At 46.4% G+C, this 14,512-nt stretch overlaps 1 protein-coding gene across 2 annotated transcripts in view; it reads left to right on the top strand.

Moving 5' to 3' along the window:
• The window catches only part of drosha (drosha ribonuclease III), a 287,001-nt gene that overhangs the window by 176,627 nt on the left and 95,862 nt on the right, over nucleotides 1-14,512 (top strand). For both annotated transcript variants that reach the window (XM_070553472.1, XM_015955511.3), the window contains exons 15-17: nucleotides 2,037-2,136; nucleotides 6,449-6,556; nucleotides 12,419-12,526. In XM_070553472.1, coding sequence (XP_070409573.1) covers nucleotides 2,037-2,136; nucleotides 6,449-6,556; nucleotides 12,419-12,526 — 316 coding nt within the window. The remainder of the gene's footprint in view (nucleotides 1-2,036; nucleotides 2,137-6,448; nucleotides 6,557-12,418; nucleotides 12,527-14,512) is intronic.

The following is a 14,512-nucleotide window of genomic DNA, read 5'->3' as shown; positions in this document are numbered from 1 at the left end:
AAGTGTGTTGGAGCAGAGAAACCACTAAAACGTGCTCGATGCCGGCCCTTCGGGACCAGGACTGAGAACCACTGCTTTATGTTGTTTTGCTTTTAAATCTGCTGTTTTTTTATTTTTGGAATAATTTTTGACGTTAAATGAAAATTGATTATAATTTGTTTAAAATCTTAACAAAATTGTTGGTTTTTGGGCTTCAGTTGAAGTCCAAGGGTAGGCAATCCTAGTCTTGGAGTGTCGCTATCCTTACTGAAGTGTATTGATGACCATGTTCCCAACGGTGTTCTTGGTTCAGCCTTCTCCTGGGAATAAAGGAACCAGGGACCAAGGTCCACTACCTGAAGGAGATTCACAAGGAGGAACCCTTCAGACCTAAAGTCAGCATTTAGACTAGAAGTCACGGATGACCACCACTGGTCAAAACCCCACAACTGTCTTTGGGTTTAAAGATGAAAGTCTAACTCGGGGGTAGGCGATCCAGGTCCCGGAGTGCCTCTATCCAGCATGCCTCTAACACACCTGAGTTAAGTCAGTAGGTGATTAACTCGGACCACAACTCGGTAGCTTCAGGTGACTTGATTTAATTAGCAAAGGCAGAGAAAACGTTTCAAGACATCCCTGGACCCTTAAAACCACCACGAGTCTCAAGCATTCCCAACATCATCTTTAATCCCCTACGCTCGGCCCCACCCACGCCGAGGACACGGCCGTCTGTGTGAAAGGTGTCGTCCTGACTGAATAACTGTGGTTAAACAGACGGACCATCCTCTTTAAACGATTAAACCCAAACGCCCAGTGACTGACACGGGTCAGCGTTCTGAGATTGCACTAATTACCTAACCAATGGAGGATTAGCAGATGTCTGCAGAACCTGAGGAGCAACAGTGGAACAAGCAGCGGCCTTAAACGTGATTCTCCTGAGGATCCTTGTAGAACCGTGTTTACGACCAGAGAGACCCAGATTTACTGTCAAGAACCAACTCCGCAGACCATCCGACAAGGCAGAGATCCTAGACCCCGACCCAGCCGTAGCCTGGGAGTCTCGTCAGCGTCGTTCATGTCTAATAAATGATTCAACAGGTGACAACAGATCTTTCCAGACACGGATGGTTCGTCACCTACACCATGAGCTGTGCTTTGCTGCTGTTCCCATAATGGCCCTGTCACGTTGTCACAGACCCTACAAGTCATGGAGACTCTTGTTGAAGCGCCAGAGCAGATGAACACGTCTGAAAAGGGTTAGAGATGGGAAGCGGAGGAGCGAGGCAGCTAATGCTAATGGAAGCATGAGCGGGGAACGGCCAGAGCCGCCCTGAGAGCACACGGCGGATATGTGGAAAGGTCACCGGAGCGGATTGGGGACGAGGGGGCCTCCCAGGCTGGAGAGACTCTCTCTCCCCTTCTGTGGCGCTCCGGAGGTGGTGGCGAGCTGATAATCAGGGCGGTAAAGCCGCCTCATTCCCTCGTCTCGGTCTCTGATGAAGCCTCCGCTGTTAAAGCCCTGTAATTCTTCTATTCCACACTACGGACCACCTCTTCCCTCCCTTCCTCTTCACTCTTCCTGATCTCTCCGTCAGAGGACCATCCGGTCCCTCAAGCCCTTCCCCCTCTCTCCACCATCCTGGCTATCGTAATTGAATAACTGGGTAAATGAGGAGAAAGTCTCCTGAATGAGAGCAGAACGGTCACACTCGGCCCTCAGTGCATCAATCAGCGGTCTGATTGAAAAGAGAAAGGGGGTCGTACGGTGGCTACATGTCACCTTGCCGATAACTCCGTGCCTCTTTTCAGATGCAAATGAGCACAAAGACAATGAAATGTTATAGAAAATGAGGAGATGAGCTCCTGAGTCGTCTGAGAACAATAAAACTCCAGAAGGTGAGCTGCTTTGACATCTTTGTCACGAATCATCGGCGTGAACCCGTTCTCACGGCTCGGATCGCCCTCGGTGTCTCAGGCGGTTTCTCTTCAGCAAAGCTGCTGATAAAATATTGATATGGAGACACAGACGGACTCGTAACAGCCTGTTTACTCTGCAGGTACCAGAAGCTGTGGAAGAGTTACGTCAAACTGCGCCACCTGCTGGCAAACAGCCCAAAGGTCAAGCAGCTGGACAAGCAGAAGCTGACTCAGAGAGAGGTGGGTCACAAACCGGCCTTAAGGCTTCCCTCGTGGCTCGTCTCGTCTGCAGGAGGGTTAGTTCAGATAATCTGGCCTGCAGGTGGAGAAGGTCAGTCTAGAACGCTGCAGGTGTTGATAAAAACGGTTGTTATTCACCGGTTGTGAGGATTCGTAGTCGCACCGTAGCGTTGTGTTGGTAAGAATAAAAAAACTGCATAAGAAAAGGAACATTTCACAGATTCTTTTACTTTTTAAGAACTTGCTTTTACTTAATTAGACTGAAATTTTTCACAAACACCAAAATATTCTCGCCTCTGTCTGTTGAATTTACCCGTGAGTTAGGAAGTTTATTCTGATATGAAACGGTTCCGCTCTGATGGGGCAGATTCTGATCTGTGTGAGTTTTAGTCTATGCTGGTAAAAAAGACGAGAGGAAGAGTGGCCATGGCTTTGCCTCTGGATGGATTTTACCGCTGCTTTCAGGAAATAATCATCTACATGCACACAAGCCGAAACAACAATACGGCCCATCATTCGTTCAGATCCCTTCATGGGTTTGAATCATCCAGATCTGTCTCTTCACTGATAGAACAGCTCAGGAGTTTCAGACAGAGCTTTTATTCTGATAGGAGGACACAGGAAGTGTGTTGTTTCTTTTGGGACTGCGGCTTGTCTTATAGCATGCCCCCCCCCCTCCCCCCTTTTATTTTATTTTATTTTATATATTTTTTTTGCATAATTGAGATGAATTCACAGCTCAGAATAAAGCAGCGGTAACTGCTCTCCTGAGCCGGGTGTGAAGGTCAGACCACCGCTGGGGAGCGGGGAAAGAAAAAGGTTTAGATTTGGTGAAGTAATGACCGTGTAGCCACGGGGAGTCCCCGAGTAGCAGCGCCGCATGTGTGTGTGTGTGTGTGGCCTGGAGGAAAGCTCTGCAGCACCAGATCCTTCCTCCAGAAGAGCTGCAGATCCAGTCTCCTCCTCCCGGCGCTCCGATTCACTCCGAACCAATGACCGACAAGAACCCAGAGCTCAATTAGTTTGTTTCCCAGGTAGCGCAGTGGAGTTCCTCAGCTAACAGGTCCTGACAATCTCACTGTCAGCCTGCACCGGAGCAATTAGTGAACCCAAACACATGCAGACTCGCAGAGCGGCTCCGTCAGTGCAGTGGCAGCATTAGCCGTGTCGGGGCAGAGTGGCTTTGCTGCTTATTTAACGCCTGAGGGGACGTTGAACACTTCCTCCGTTGGACTAAAACATCTGTCCGTCGGAAAGGAACTCTCGACCATCAACCTCCGCCCTGTTGGAGGTTTCCACACCGGCTGGCTGACACCTGCGAGGCCAGAGGTGAAACACACCTGAGTGTGTCGTATAATAAAAAAGATAAAAATGCTCGTTTCAGTCATTTTCTGACCAACGTTGACTCAAAACCTTTTATAACTCATTTCTTTATCATCAGAAATGATTTATTTATGATTTAAATAAATATTCTTCCCAGAGTGTTTCCATCCCGGGGTTTTCACCGTGGATTTCAGGATTTGCTCCGATTCTCCTCTGCAGATTTGGCCGAGCTCGGTGGAGCCGTGTGAGGAGAATCTCTGAAAAGGTATCAGGTGCTCGCTCCACAGATCTCCTTCGGTTCCACGGCGACAAACGAGAGTCTTTTCTCAAAAGAAAACTCCCGTTTGGACTGGGATTCGTGAAGATTCTGGGCGTCTTAGCCCGGTAGTCTCAAAACGGTCTTCCACATAAAGGTTAATAGAAAGATAAAAAGGTTTTACAGCTGAGAAACAACAACATTAGACATATTTAATGCAAATGGAGCAGGACCGGTGCCACAAAAATCTAAAATAAGAATATAAAAGAAAATCAAATATCTGTGGCAACCTACGTTTTAAAGGTGCAGTATGTAAGAATATGGAGAGAGTTTTACAGTGAGAGAATCCCACAAGAGTCTGTTTCAGTCATGATGGAAGGAGGTCCGTAACTACCGTTGTTGTAGTAACCGGATTTTACCACAGGGTGTCATTTTTACTTCATTTCTACATAATGCACCTTTAAAATGTTCAATTTAATTTAAAGAAAGTTGAGACTCGACATGATCATACAATCTCTTCTCTGGGGTCATGAGGTCAAAGATGTTAACCCTCTTCAGCACATCTGTCCCTTTAAGCAGAAGAGGACTCGTAACAAATAGTTTTATCTAAATAAACGGAATGATCGGCTGCAGATTTGATGAATATCTGCTTCTTTGTGGTGAAATCTTCCTTTGAACGCCCCACAACATCTCCGATAATCTCCCAGCTCGGCGTTCCTCATGCGACGGCGGTGGCAATGTGATGGGAATAAAACAAAGTCTTAAGAAAGCGGCAGCGAGCAAACGCGCAACAGATGCTCGCTCGCCTTTCCTCGGCCATTGATTTTCAGGAAGTGTCTTTGGTGTTTGACCTCGGACTGATCCCAAACATAAACACAGCTCTCGGTAGAAGGATATGATGGGAAAAGTCAAAAGTGCCGTGACTTTGACCAGCAGGAAGAGTCTCTCCGAACCCCCCTGGTTAATTATTTACTTGCCTTGCTTCCCTCCGTTCCCTGACCCCGCTCAAGGCCCTGCATAATAAACTATTTACATCTGACTCGCTGCTCTCTGTGATGACTGCTTTCCACATACAGCGACTGGCTGTCCGCAGGAGGCTTCGGTGTGTGTGTGTGTGTGTGTGTGTTTGTTGCATGCCCACGCGCAGCACGTTTCCTTTTGATGCACAGTTCAAAGTAGGATGGCGTTATTTATTCATGCCTTTGTTGTTCTTATTTCTTCTGCGAGTCAGAAAGTCCTGGCATTCCATTTTAGGTGGATCACGGCCAAGCCAGGCCGAGTCGATGGCGTCTCAGCTGAATGAGACGCGCGAGCACGCACATTAAGGAGGAGCGTTCTGTCAACACGCCTTCCATCTTGGTTTTTATTTGTAAGAACCCCCCCCCCCCCTTTCTATATTTACCCTCCAGCTGATGTGTTGGCGTTCAGCCATCTTTATCACATCCTGTTTCAGTTGTTGACCATTTTAGTAGAAATCATAATAGATTTTTGATAATTATAGCATTTAAATGAGTTAAAGAATAGAAATGTTGCTAAAGTCTGAGGATTCTCAGCAAACTGTTGAGTTTTCTGATCCTAGCTGGTCTGACGGGCTCCTTTTGAACACGTAGATGCATCAAAACTTCTACTGACCTCAATATGAAGTTGCCAGTTAAAGTTAAGGGAGAGCTGTTAGTTGATAGTGTGAACCACCACGATCCGACACAACTACCCGGGCTTTCTTTGCATTCTGGGATGCGGTGGAGTAAACAAGCAGCAGCTAGCCAAAAACAAACCAGGCACGTTGTTTCAGTGGTTTTTGAGCAGCAGTAACTAGACTTCTGTTAGCCCCGCCCCTACGCACATCCGACCAATAGGCACTCTTTGTGTTTCTTACAGATGAATTTAGCTTCACTTGCAGTTTGACTCAAAATAAACACATTTTAAAGGTTTGAGATTAAGTTTGAAGTTTTTCATCATAAAACGGTTAAAGAAGTAAAATAATACATTTAAGGTGCATCTTTCCCCAAAGGAGGAGATGTCACTGAACACCTTTCATGCAATAGTTTTAAACTCAGGTTGAAAAAAGAAGTCATTACAGTCGCTTTGATGAATTCTGGATCTGGTTCAGTGTGACTTTTGAATGATTTTGAGCCTTTCTTATTCTCAGTTTTGGCTCAATATCACTAAAACATGCTCGGGTATTACCATCTTTTGTTTTTACTGAGACTGATGAGCTGCGTCGGCCATCTTTAATTACTTCCTGTATGTTGAGAGATTCGTGTGATAAAGCACGCAGCTTTCGTCTTCACAGGTTGATGCTCACACATGCTCTGTTTATGGAAGCTAATGGATTAGCTCAGCCTAGCGTCTGCTTTTCCAGTGTTTCACTGTGTTCTGTACAAGTGTTTAGCAGCAGGTTCCTGTGGTTGCTCCACCCCATCATTAACCTTCTCTGACCCGATTGTGAGGAATTTATTCGCACTTTTACCAACCCAATGGAAATATTTTAAATTTACTGCTGCAAACGAGGCCTGAGCCTGAACCCAGTCGCTCCACCGAGCCGTTCCAGTGTCTCATCCGGCCTCGATTCTTCTGAGCATCACCTCATGAAGGAGCTTGCAGTTTATTGCATGTGCCAGAGTGGAATAAAGGAGGGCTCGAAGGTGCAGGGGTGGGATTTTTAGGACGGGAAGCGGTCCCTGTGGGCTCTGCTCCAGTGGATCAATAATTGACTGTCTGGTTGTTTGGCAGGAAGCTCTTCAGAAGATCCGTCAGAAGAACACCATGCGCCGTGAGGTGACTGTGGAGCTGAGCAGCCAGGGCTTCTGGAAAACCGGAATCCGCTCAGACGTCTGTCAGGTAACCCCCAGTTCACAATCCGGTCTCTGAGGAGAATCTCAGGCTGGTGTTCTGAGTCGCGGAGGAGCGGTCGACATTTTCATCATGTTCTGTAATCACGGTTTATAATTAGTGACGATGACACAAAAGAATCAGAAGTTCTCAGAGTTTAAATCCTTTCTGAGACACTTGAATTGAAATCCACATCTAGCATCAACATCAGTCAAAATCGGAGAAGAAAGGCGTCACGGATCCAAAGCTGCAGCCACAGAGTGTCAAAAGTTTCTGCTTTAAAATGATCAAAAATCTCAAACCCACTTATATTAAGGTTAATTCTCTGATGGCTAACTTTCTACTGACACATGAAGGTGCTCTGGGACCGCAGCAGCTTTCACTTCAGTACCTTCAGATGACAGCCAATTTCTTAGTTTTCATTTGAGTGAACATCGACTGGAGCTCTGACACAAGCCGATCCAGATATTCCAGTAAATACGGGTACAGCCTTCACTTCTAATACCGGCCTCGTATCTGAAACACACACAGCTCATAGAATTATGGAGTCTTACCGGTCCAACCGCTGCTGTTAACGGCTCTTCGTTGTTCCGTTGGTGACGTGACGGCAGTCCTGTTGGCCTCGACCTCTGAGGAGTGTTGGTGCGGGCTTTAATCGTGGCCTGATACCTGCAGGATCACAAACACTCAGCTGGACGTTCGCCTGTTGAACGAAGCTGGAAAGTCCAGTATTTAAGTAGGTTATGTGTGCTGATGTGACCTGACATCATTTGATGGCGATGACTTGGTTTATTAGCTAAATGATTGTTTTTTTTTTTTTTGCCTCATTTTGAGATCTTTTAGCAGGAATATGGTTGATCTGTGCATGTGGAACGTCTCTTTCGCCGCTTCCTAAAGCCTGGTTTATGCTTCTCCGTCTGCGTCAGTGTGGAGACACGCAACGCCATTTTCCATCCTTGCGTAGGGCTCCGGCAGGCACGCAAGTACGTACGGAGTCGAGCCCACTTTTTTAAACATCCGTCGAACGAGACGGATTATGCAAGCTTGTGATTGGTCAGGACACCGCTGTTGTTTACAGCGCCGCCATTTCAAAGAGAGCCAAGGAAAACTAGCAGCAGACACGGAGAAGCTTGAAGAATACCTCGCGAAAAAACTCTAAAAATATGAACGTTTAATTCTCCCGTGACGGGAGGAGTGAAAAGATGCACAGCAAGCGTTTTATTTGTGGACGAAAATGACAGGAAACGTGGGTTTAGAGGTGAGGAGCGCATGAAGAGGTGGAGGAGGATGAGAGACAAATATGTCCGTGTTAAAAGTCTCTTATATACACAAAAAACACAATATAAACACACGATCTTGGACCGATACATGACAGGATACCACAGAACAGCGCTACGCCCTCTGTTGTCCTGCCGGGGAATTGCTTTGTTACACTCTCCAGGAGACGGAGAAGTATGAGAGCAAAACGCTTCCGTCAATCCGTGCGTGTCTGTCCCTTGCGGAGCTGACGGAGAAGCATGAACCAGGCTTTAGCAGGATGAAACCAGCTTTAGTTCGGCTTGAAATGGACAAAAGAGGGTACCGGTCCGGTTTGGAGAAGACTTTTCAGGGCTTGTTTTACCTTTTCCTCCTTCAAAAAGGTATTTTTTCCTCTTTTTATTTTTTCTCATTAAAAATTTTCAGTTTTTTTCCGACTTTTAATGTATTTTTTGCAGCCAGGAAGTTTAAACTAAAACTAACTGAAAGTTAATGCATAAAAATGACCATTAAATGAATTGATTATAGTACAACAGCACTGACTTTTATCAGACAAGGATATGGAAACAGTCATGTTGAGCATTTACATGCTCTTCATGTGTGAAAAGCACGCAGGTGTTTGAAATCCTGGAAACGTTTAAAAGGAGCGTCGCAGCTTTCAGCTGTGCAGAGGAGGGTGGCGAATGAAGCGTTTTCAGTGCTCTGTACTGATTTAGATGTAAACAAACACCGTAATGGGAAGGTTGCGGGTTTGATCCCTGCTCAGTCTGGTGTAGTTGTGTCTTTGGGTGAGACACCTAACCCACCTGCCTACAGGTGGTGGTCAGAGGGAGTGGTGGCGCCCGTCTTCTCCAGGCGAGCCCCAGAGCAGCCGTGGCTACGATGTAGCTCATCACCACCGGCGTGTGGATGTGTTTATGGGCTTGATTGTGTTGTAAAGGGCCTTGGGGGGTTTAGAACCCTAGAAGGCATTAAATCAAAAACAAGCTAGCTGAATCCAAACCCTGGTGGCTGACTGGACTCTGCAGTGGCGGCACCAATAAAAAGTGGCTTTTCACGGCCGTCCGTTCTTCCTTCACCCAGATAAAAACGCCTGATCACCGTAAACGTACTGTAGATGGATAAATCAGGGCAGGGCGGTTAGGGCGACGCCTGATAGGAACCCGGAGCGCTCACCCTTCCTGTACATCCAGGAATCTGCAGCTCCGCTCAGGCAGACGCTTCCTCCGACGCTGACAGAAACGCTGCCTCTGATCTCCTCTCGCCGCATCTCTTCTCCACTCAAGTGTCAAAATCTGTACGAGCAGAGTGGACCCCCGCAGAGCTGCAGCAGCTGCACCGCTCATCAAGCACCGACTCCGACCTGACACTTTATTTACATCCGGCCTCTCCGCCGTTCAGCAGCAGAAACAAACAAACCGGCACTTTCTCTTATTTTTATCTTTATCTGCTTCCAGGGGAGTTTCCCAGGTCATGTTCACTTACATGTGAGCTTGTAATTTAGCAGCCCTAATGAGAGCTGAAGCCCACATGGCACGCTGTGCAGGCTGGAGTGAACACAACCGCGTGTGTTTGTGGGTTTGTTGGCTTAATCAAATACAACGGCACACTGTTGCTGCTTCACAATTATTTCATTTATTGTCTATTCCAGTAATTTTGGCCTCTTACTCTGAGGATAATTGGCACGGGCGCTGCACGCCTCTCTCCTCTCCCGACTACATCTCCACACCGCTGTCGGCGGTGAGGAGAGCCTGCAGCCGATGCTCGGCTCACGTTTGGAGGGAAATGACTGAAAGTTCTGGCCTCTCTTACAGCAAGGTCTAGCAAAGAAGAATCCCATCCATAATTGCTGTCCAATTATATTTGCTTCAAGCTGTAGCGCTACGACTAATTGCTTCATGAATAATTTCAGTTGGAACTGCAGCGCTGCACTCTGCTCGCGGTGTGACACAGACAGGAGACGGCCGCTCAAAGTGACCCCCAGTCTCTTCATTCTGAAAGCAGCCGGGCTTTTGGAGCAGCTCTCCAGTTACCATCACTCGGCTCTGCTGAGGGGGTTTGGCTTGAGTCGCTTTATTTTGGTTTATTTTGTATCCGCCACAGATTTTGTTTCTTTGGATTCGTCTGACTGATTCTGGTTTCTGCTCCTGATCATGTCTGCTTAAAACCATCAGGAACCTCTTAGGAGACCGGCCTTTTGCTGTGGCTTCTGGACAGGCAACGTCCCGTTAGTGACACCAAGTACACAAATATTCTCTCAAATCTATAGAGGGGATCAGCAATATGAATAAAAATACATGTATGCAGGATCAAATGTCCCAGTTTGAACGGTTTATTTACAAAAGCAGTAGCAGCAGGTTCTAGATTTGATCTGATTCGTTCATCAAACAAATAAAAACTTTACTTCTTTTCAAGAATAGTAACAGGAGAGTAGAAATATCACAAAAATAAAAGCCCTCTAAAATCATTTAAATTTCAACAGAAGAGACACCTGGGATAAATGTTAGTAATTAAAGAGCAAGTCACCCCCTAATAAACTTTTTTTTTGCTGATAAACTAAATAAATGAGTGTAATCGTGCTGCAGACACGTGTCGTCAATAATTTGGCACTTCAGTGCATCTTGGTTAAAATTTAAATCTTCCTAAAACTGTCAGTGTTGTGCCGTTGTCGGGTAAAAACTCTGCACTGCAATTGAATTTAAATCTGCCATCGTTATCGGCTAAGAGGTACCCTAGAACATCAGCTGGTACCATATGATGTCACAATGCTGTCGTGAGCCAGTGTGTGTGTATTTGTTAGCAGCTCCGCCCTCTCGGTCTGCCAGGCAACAGCATGTGTTGCATTTTTCAAACATGAAGTGGGAGTGGAGTTAGAATCTGGTAGGGGTGACTTACTCTTTAGCCCTAACCCTCACTAACAAATACACACACAGGCTCACAATGACATTGTGACATCATATGGTACCATCTAACGTTCTAGGGTACCTCTTAGCCAATAGCGATGGCAGATTTAAATTCAATTGCAGTGCAGAGTTTTTACCTGACGACGGCACAACACTGACAGTTTTAGGCAGAATATTTAAATTTTAACTAAAATGCACTAAAGAGCCAAACTATTGACGACACGTGTCTGCAGCACGATTAGACACGCGTTTATTTAGTTTATCAGTAAAAAAAACTAGCTGATTTGGGGGTGACTTGCTCTTTTTAAATGTTTTCTTTAAAAACAAAACTTCATCTCTCTGAAATATCGTTGGCTAAATGAAACGTTTGTATTCAGCTAACAGCTCTGATGGGTGATGGGGCTGGAGAGATTTAACTAATAAAATAAGATAATGTTCACGTTTTGGTGCAAAAATGGACAAAATCACCTGATGAAGTAAAATAAGTGAAACTATCTTCCTAATTCATTAGAAGTCTAAAAGCCAGAGTTGGACCGTTGTAGCCCTAGTCGTTAGCTCATCAGTCCTGGAGACTTTTAACAGAGGCTGTGAGGTCTGAGTTATTGTCGCCTTTAAACTTGAACATCCTGTTGAGGAGGAGGGAGTCGTTAAAACACGTAAAGAGTTCGGAGCTCGTTACAGAAGCTGGAGATGGTATCAGCGAGTCGTCAGGAGAGATGCTCTCTGGGAAAATCCGGCTCCAGTTTGGATCTAGAAAAGTGCGACTGATGGAAAAGTTTGAGCTTTTAGAGAAGTTGTTTTGATTTGAAGGTCTGGCTGAGATCTGAGCTGGGAGCCAACCAGAAAGCTGATCAGAAGTGAGGTCATCAGAGATGCCACCTAAATCACCATGGAGATGAACCCTAGAGGCTTCTGCATGATTCTGTTGGATGGTGCCCAAACCACCCAATCAGGATTTGTGATGCTAAATGAGAACTTTCCCACCTTTTAATTAGTGCGTCTGAACTCTAACGAGCCCCCCCACCCATCATCAGAGCGGGTCAGGAGCTGCGGGCTCGACCGGGGCCCGCCTTTGTTTAATTGGCTGCTTAACGAGGCCTGGGGACCGTGTCACGGCGGCCCCTGTGATGGCCCCGGGGCTGCGTGGCAGCGCCGCTCCCCAGCAGCACTAATTAAAACATGCGAGGCTGCATGTCTCTGGTGTGGTGGCGCCGGGTTAATGTGTGCACGCCAGCCTCAGCTACACGCCCTCAGACATGATGAGCCTCCAGTAATGATTCTCCAGATTGGCTCTCCAAGCTGACCGCTGGCTGTGTCCTCCTCCTCCTCCTCCTCCTCCTCCTCTTCACTTCTCCTCCACTTAGCTGAAACTTTTTGCTTTCATATGTGGGGGTCAGAAAGGGCTGTCAGTGTTTGCACAAAGGTAAGCATGGCAGCTTGTCAGAGTGGGATCCCATTCCCGTGTCCTGTCCGAATGTGAGTTTCCATCCCCTCTCCTGTCATTCTCTCTCTCCCACTGCAGAAATGGGCTTTTTGATTATTTCTTCTGTTGCAGAGCTGCACTTAATAAATAATGACGGGCTGATTGATTTCTCCCCTCGCTGTGCTATACAAGCGCCCTTCTTCATCACGCTTTCTCTCCAAACACGCTTCCCTCACTCGCCTTTTCATACTCCAGCCTCACTTTCCAATTCTCTCTGTCGTCCAACAGCACGCCATGATGCTCCCCGTTCTCACCCATCACATCCGGTACCACCAGTGTCTGATGCACCTGGACAAGCTCATCGGCTACGTCTTCACAGACCGCTGCCTCCTTCAGGTAAGGCGTGGTTTCACACGTCCATCGCCATCCAGATCAACTCGGGGTTCATCAGCAGACACAGAATGATTGTGACTGAAATTAGGACTCGGCTATGGTTGATAAGCATTACCACTCTTTTTGTCTTTAGATGGTTTAATTTCAGAATATGGAGGACAGGTAAACATTTCTGGGGACAGTTGGTCACGTTTGTATTTAACTTTTGATTTTTGCTCCAAACTATTAGAAAACATTTTATTAGCAGCCCCAAACATTAAACATCCAAAGTCTGGGCCAGTAGAAAGGGCAGAACAAAGGAAAAACACACTGGCACAGTATGACACATGTTGCATTCACACCACACCAGACTGAGTTCCTGACACACACACACAAATAAAACCCATAAAAATAAAAATTCTTAAGTTTAAACAAAACCAAAGTCTTTTCACGCTCAAATCTGTTTATTTCAAACTGGTTTCAATGGTTCTTGAGCCAGAAACTTGAGCAGCTTCCCATTAGACGTCCCTCTGTAGTCCTCTGCTGACCAGACTCGGCACTAAACAACTTTGGTGCTTCAGGTCTGCACAAGTGGGCGGTCTCTACCTGTTTTATGAATACACTGGTGCACCACTTCTAGGACCTAAAAGTTACCCACGTCACAGCTAAGCTTCAGATGGATTTCGAGTTTTACTTCCTGATTTGTGGACGTCTCTCCTCTGATTGGCTTACAGCAACACGACTCTACCGCTGACTCTGTCTGCTCTGCAACGTTGATGTTTTATCTCCACAAATAACACAAGCCTGGAGGAGTTCTGCTGTGTGGTGGAGTTGCTAATGCTAACAGTTAGCGTCTATCAGCGGAGACGTTCTCTGCTGTTTCCTGGACGCTAAACCAACAACAGCCTTCCCCGTCTTGAGTCAAGATGGGATGGTCATGAATGTTTGTGTGACGTAGATCTGTCGGGCATTTCAAATCCTAGAGTTTCACCGTGATTTAAGACAATTACTGGTTTTGTTTTGAGGCTTCCTGTACTTCCTGTAATTATACGCTTTTGTTCTAAGATGTGCAAAATAACAAGAAAAATATTTCCGTATTAGTGTGAATACTTCTGTACTGAACCCTATGAGCTGATTCATTCAGATTAAAATTCAACACGTGATAAATCATTTCTGGCCTTGTCGGTTAAAATCGCACCGCTGTGTGAATCAGCAGGTCAGAATTGGTGTAAAAATCTGAAACGGGTGCTTTTCTTTAATAAACCAGGTGAGACGACTCCCTGCAGCTCCTCGCAGGAATTGCAGTGATTTATATAAAAACACCTTGTTGTGCACTGGGATCCATGGAGGCAGCATTTCCCTCATTACTGCTCCTGATCCACCTCTGCAGAGACTGCTGAAGAGGAACCGGGCTCAGGAGTCAGCCGGGCCAGCACACACACCCGCCTGACTTTGTGTCTGACTCGCTGTGACAGTAGTCAGGACAACAACATCCTCCTCCTTAATGCCAGCTCTCCCCTGTCAGGTCGGCAGCCTGGAGCTGCGTGCTCTCACCCCCCACACCCCCCACCCTGGCTGTCTGCAGCCATATTGAAGAGCTGTCATAACCTGATACATTAGAAATCAATGTGTTGTAGCCTGTACATAGTTAAAAAGGGGAAGGATGCATTAGGATTCGCTCAAGGCTCCGTGTGTGTGTGTGTGTGTGTGTGTGTGTGTGTGTGTGTGTGTGTGTGTGTGTGTGTGTGTGTGTGTGTGTGTGTGTGTGTGTGTGTGTGTGTGTCACTGATTGGCCTTTTTGTCATTTGCATAACGATGACCTGTCTTTATGAGTCTGGGAAAAGAAACACTCTCTACAAAGCTCGCCCCCCTTCCCATTGTTGGAGTTCATCGCCTGGCTTTTCATCTCGTGTGAAAGACAAACAGGAAAATGAAATAAAAACAATCCTTTTGGCACACCAGCTCACGTCCAGGCCTCAGCAGTGCGATCTGCCAGTCCGTATCACCATT

This window comes from Nothobranchius furzeri, chromosome 7 (genome assembly GCF_043380555.1).
Source record: "Nothobranchius furzeri strain GRZ-AD chromosome 7, NfurGRZ-RIMD1, whole genome shotgun sequence".
Classification (NCBI taxonomy): Eukaryota; Metazoa; Chordata; class Actinopteri; order Cyprinodontiformes; family Nothobranchiidae; genus Nothobranchius; species Nothobranchius furzeri.
Note: the sequence above shows the minus strand (reverse complement) of the source record. Positions and strands in the feature narration are given on the sequence as shown.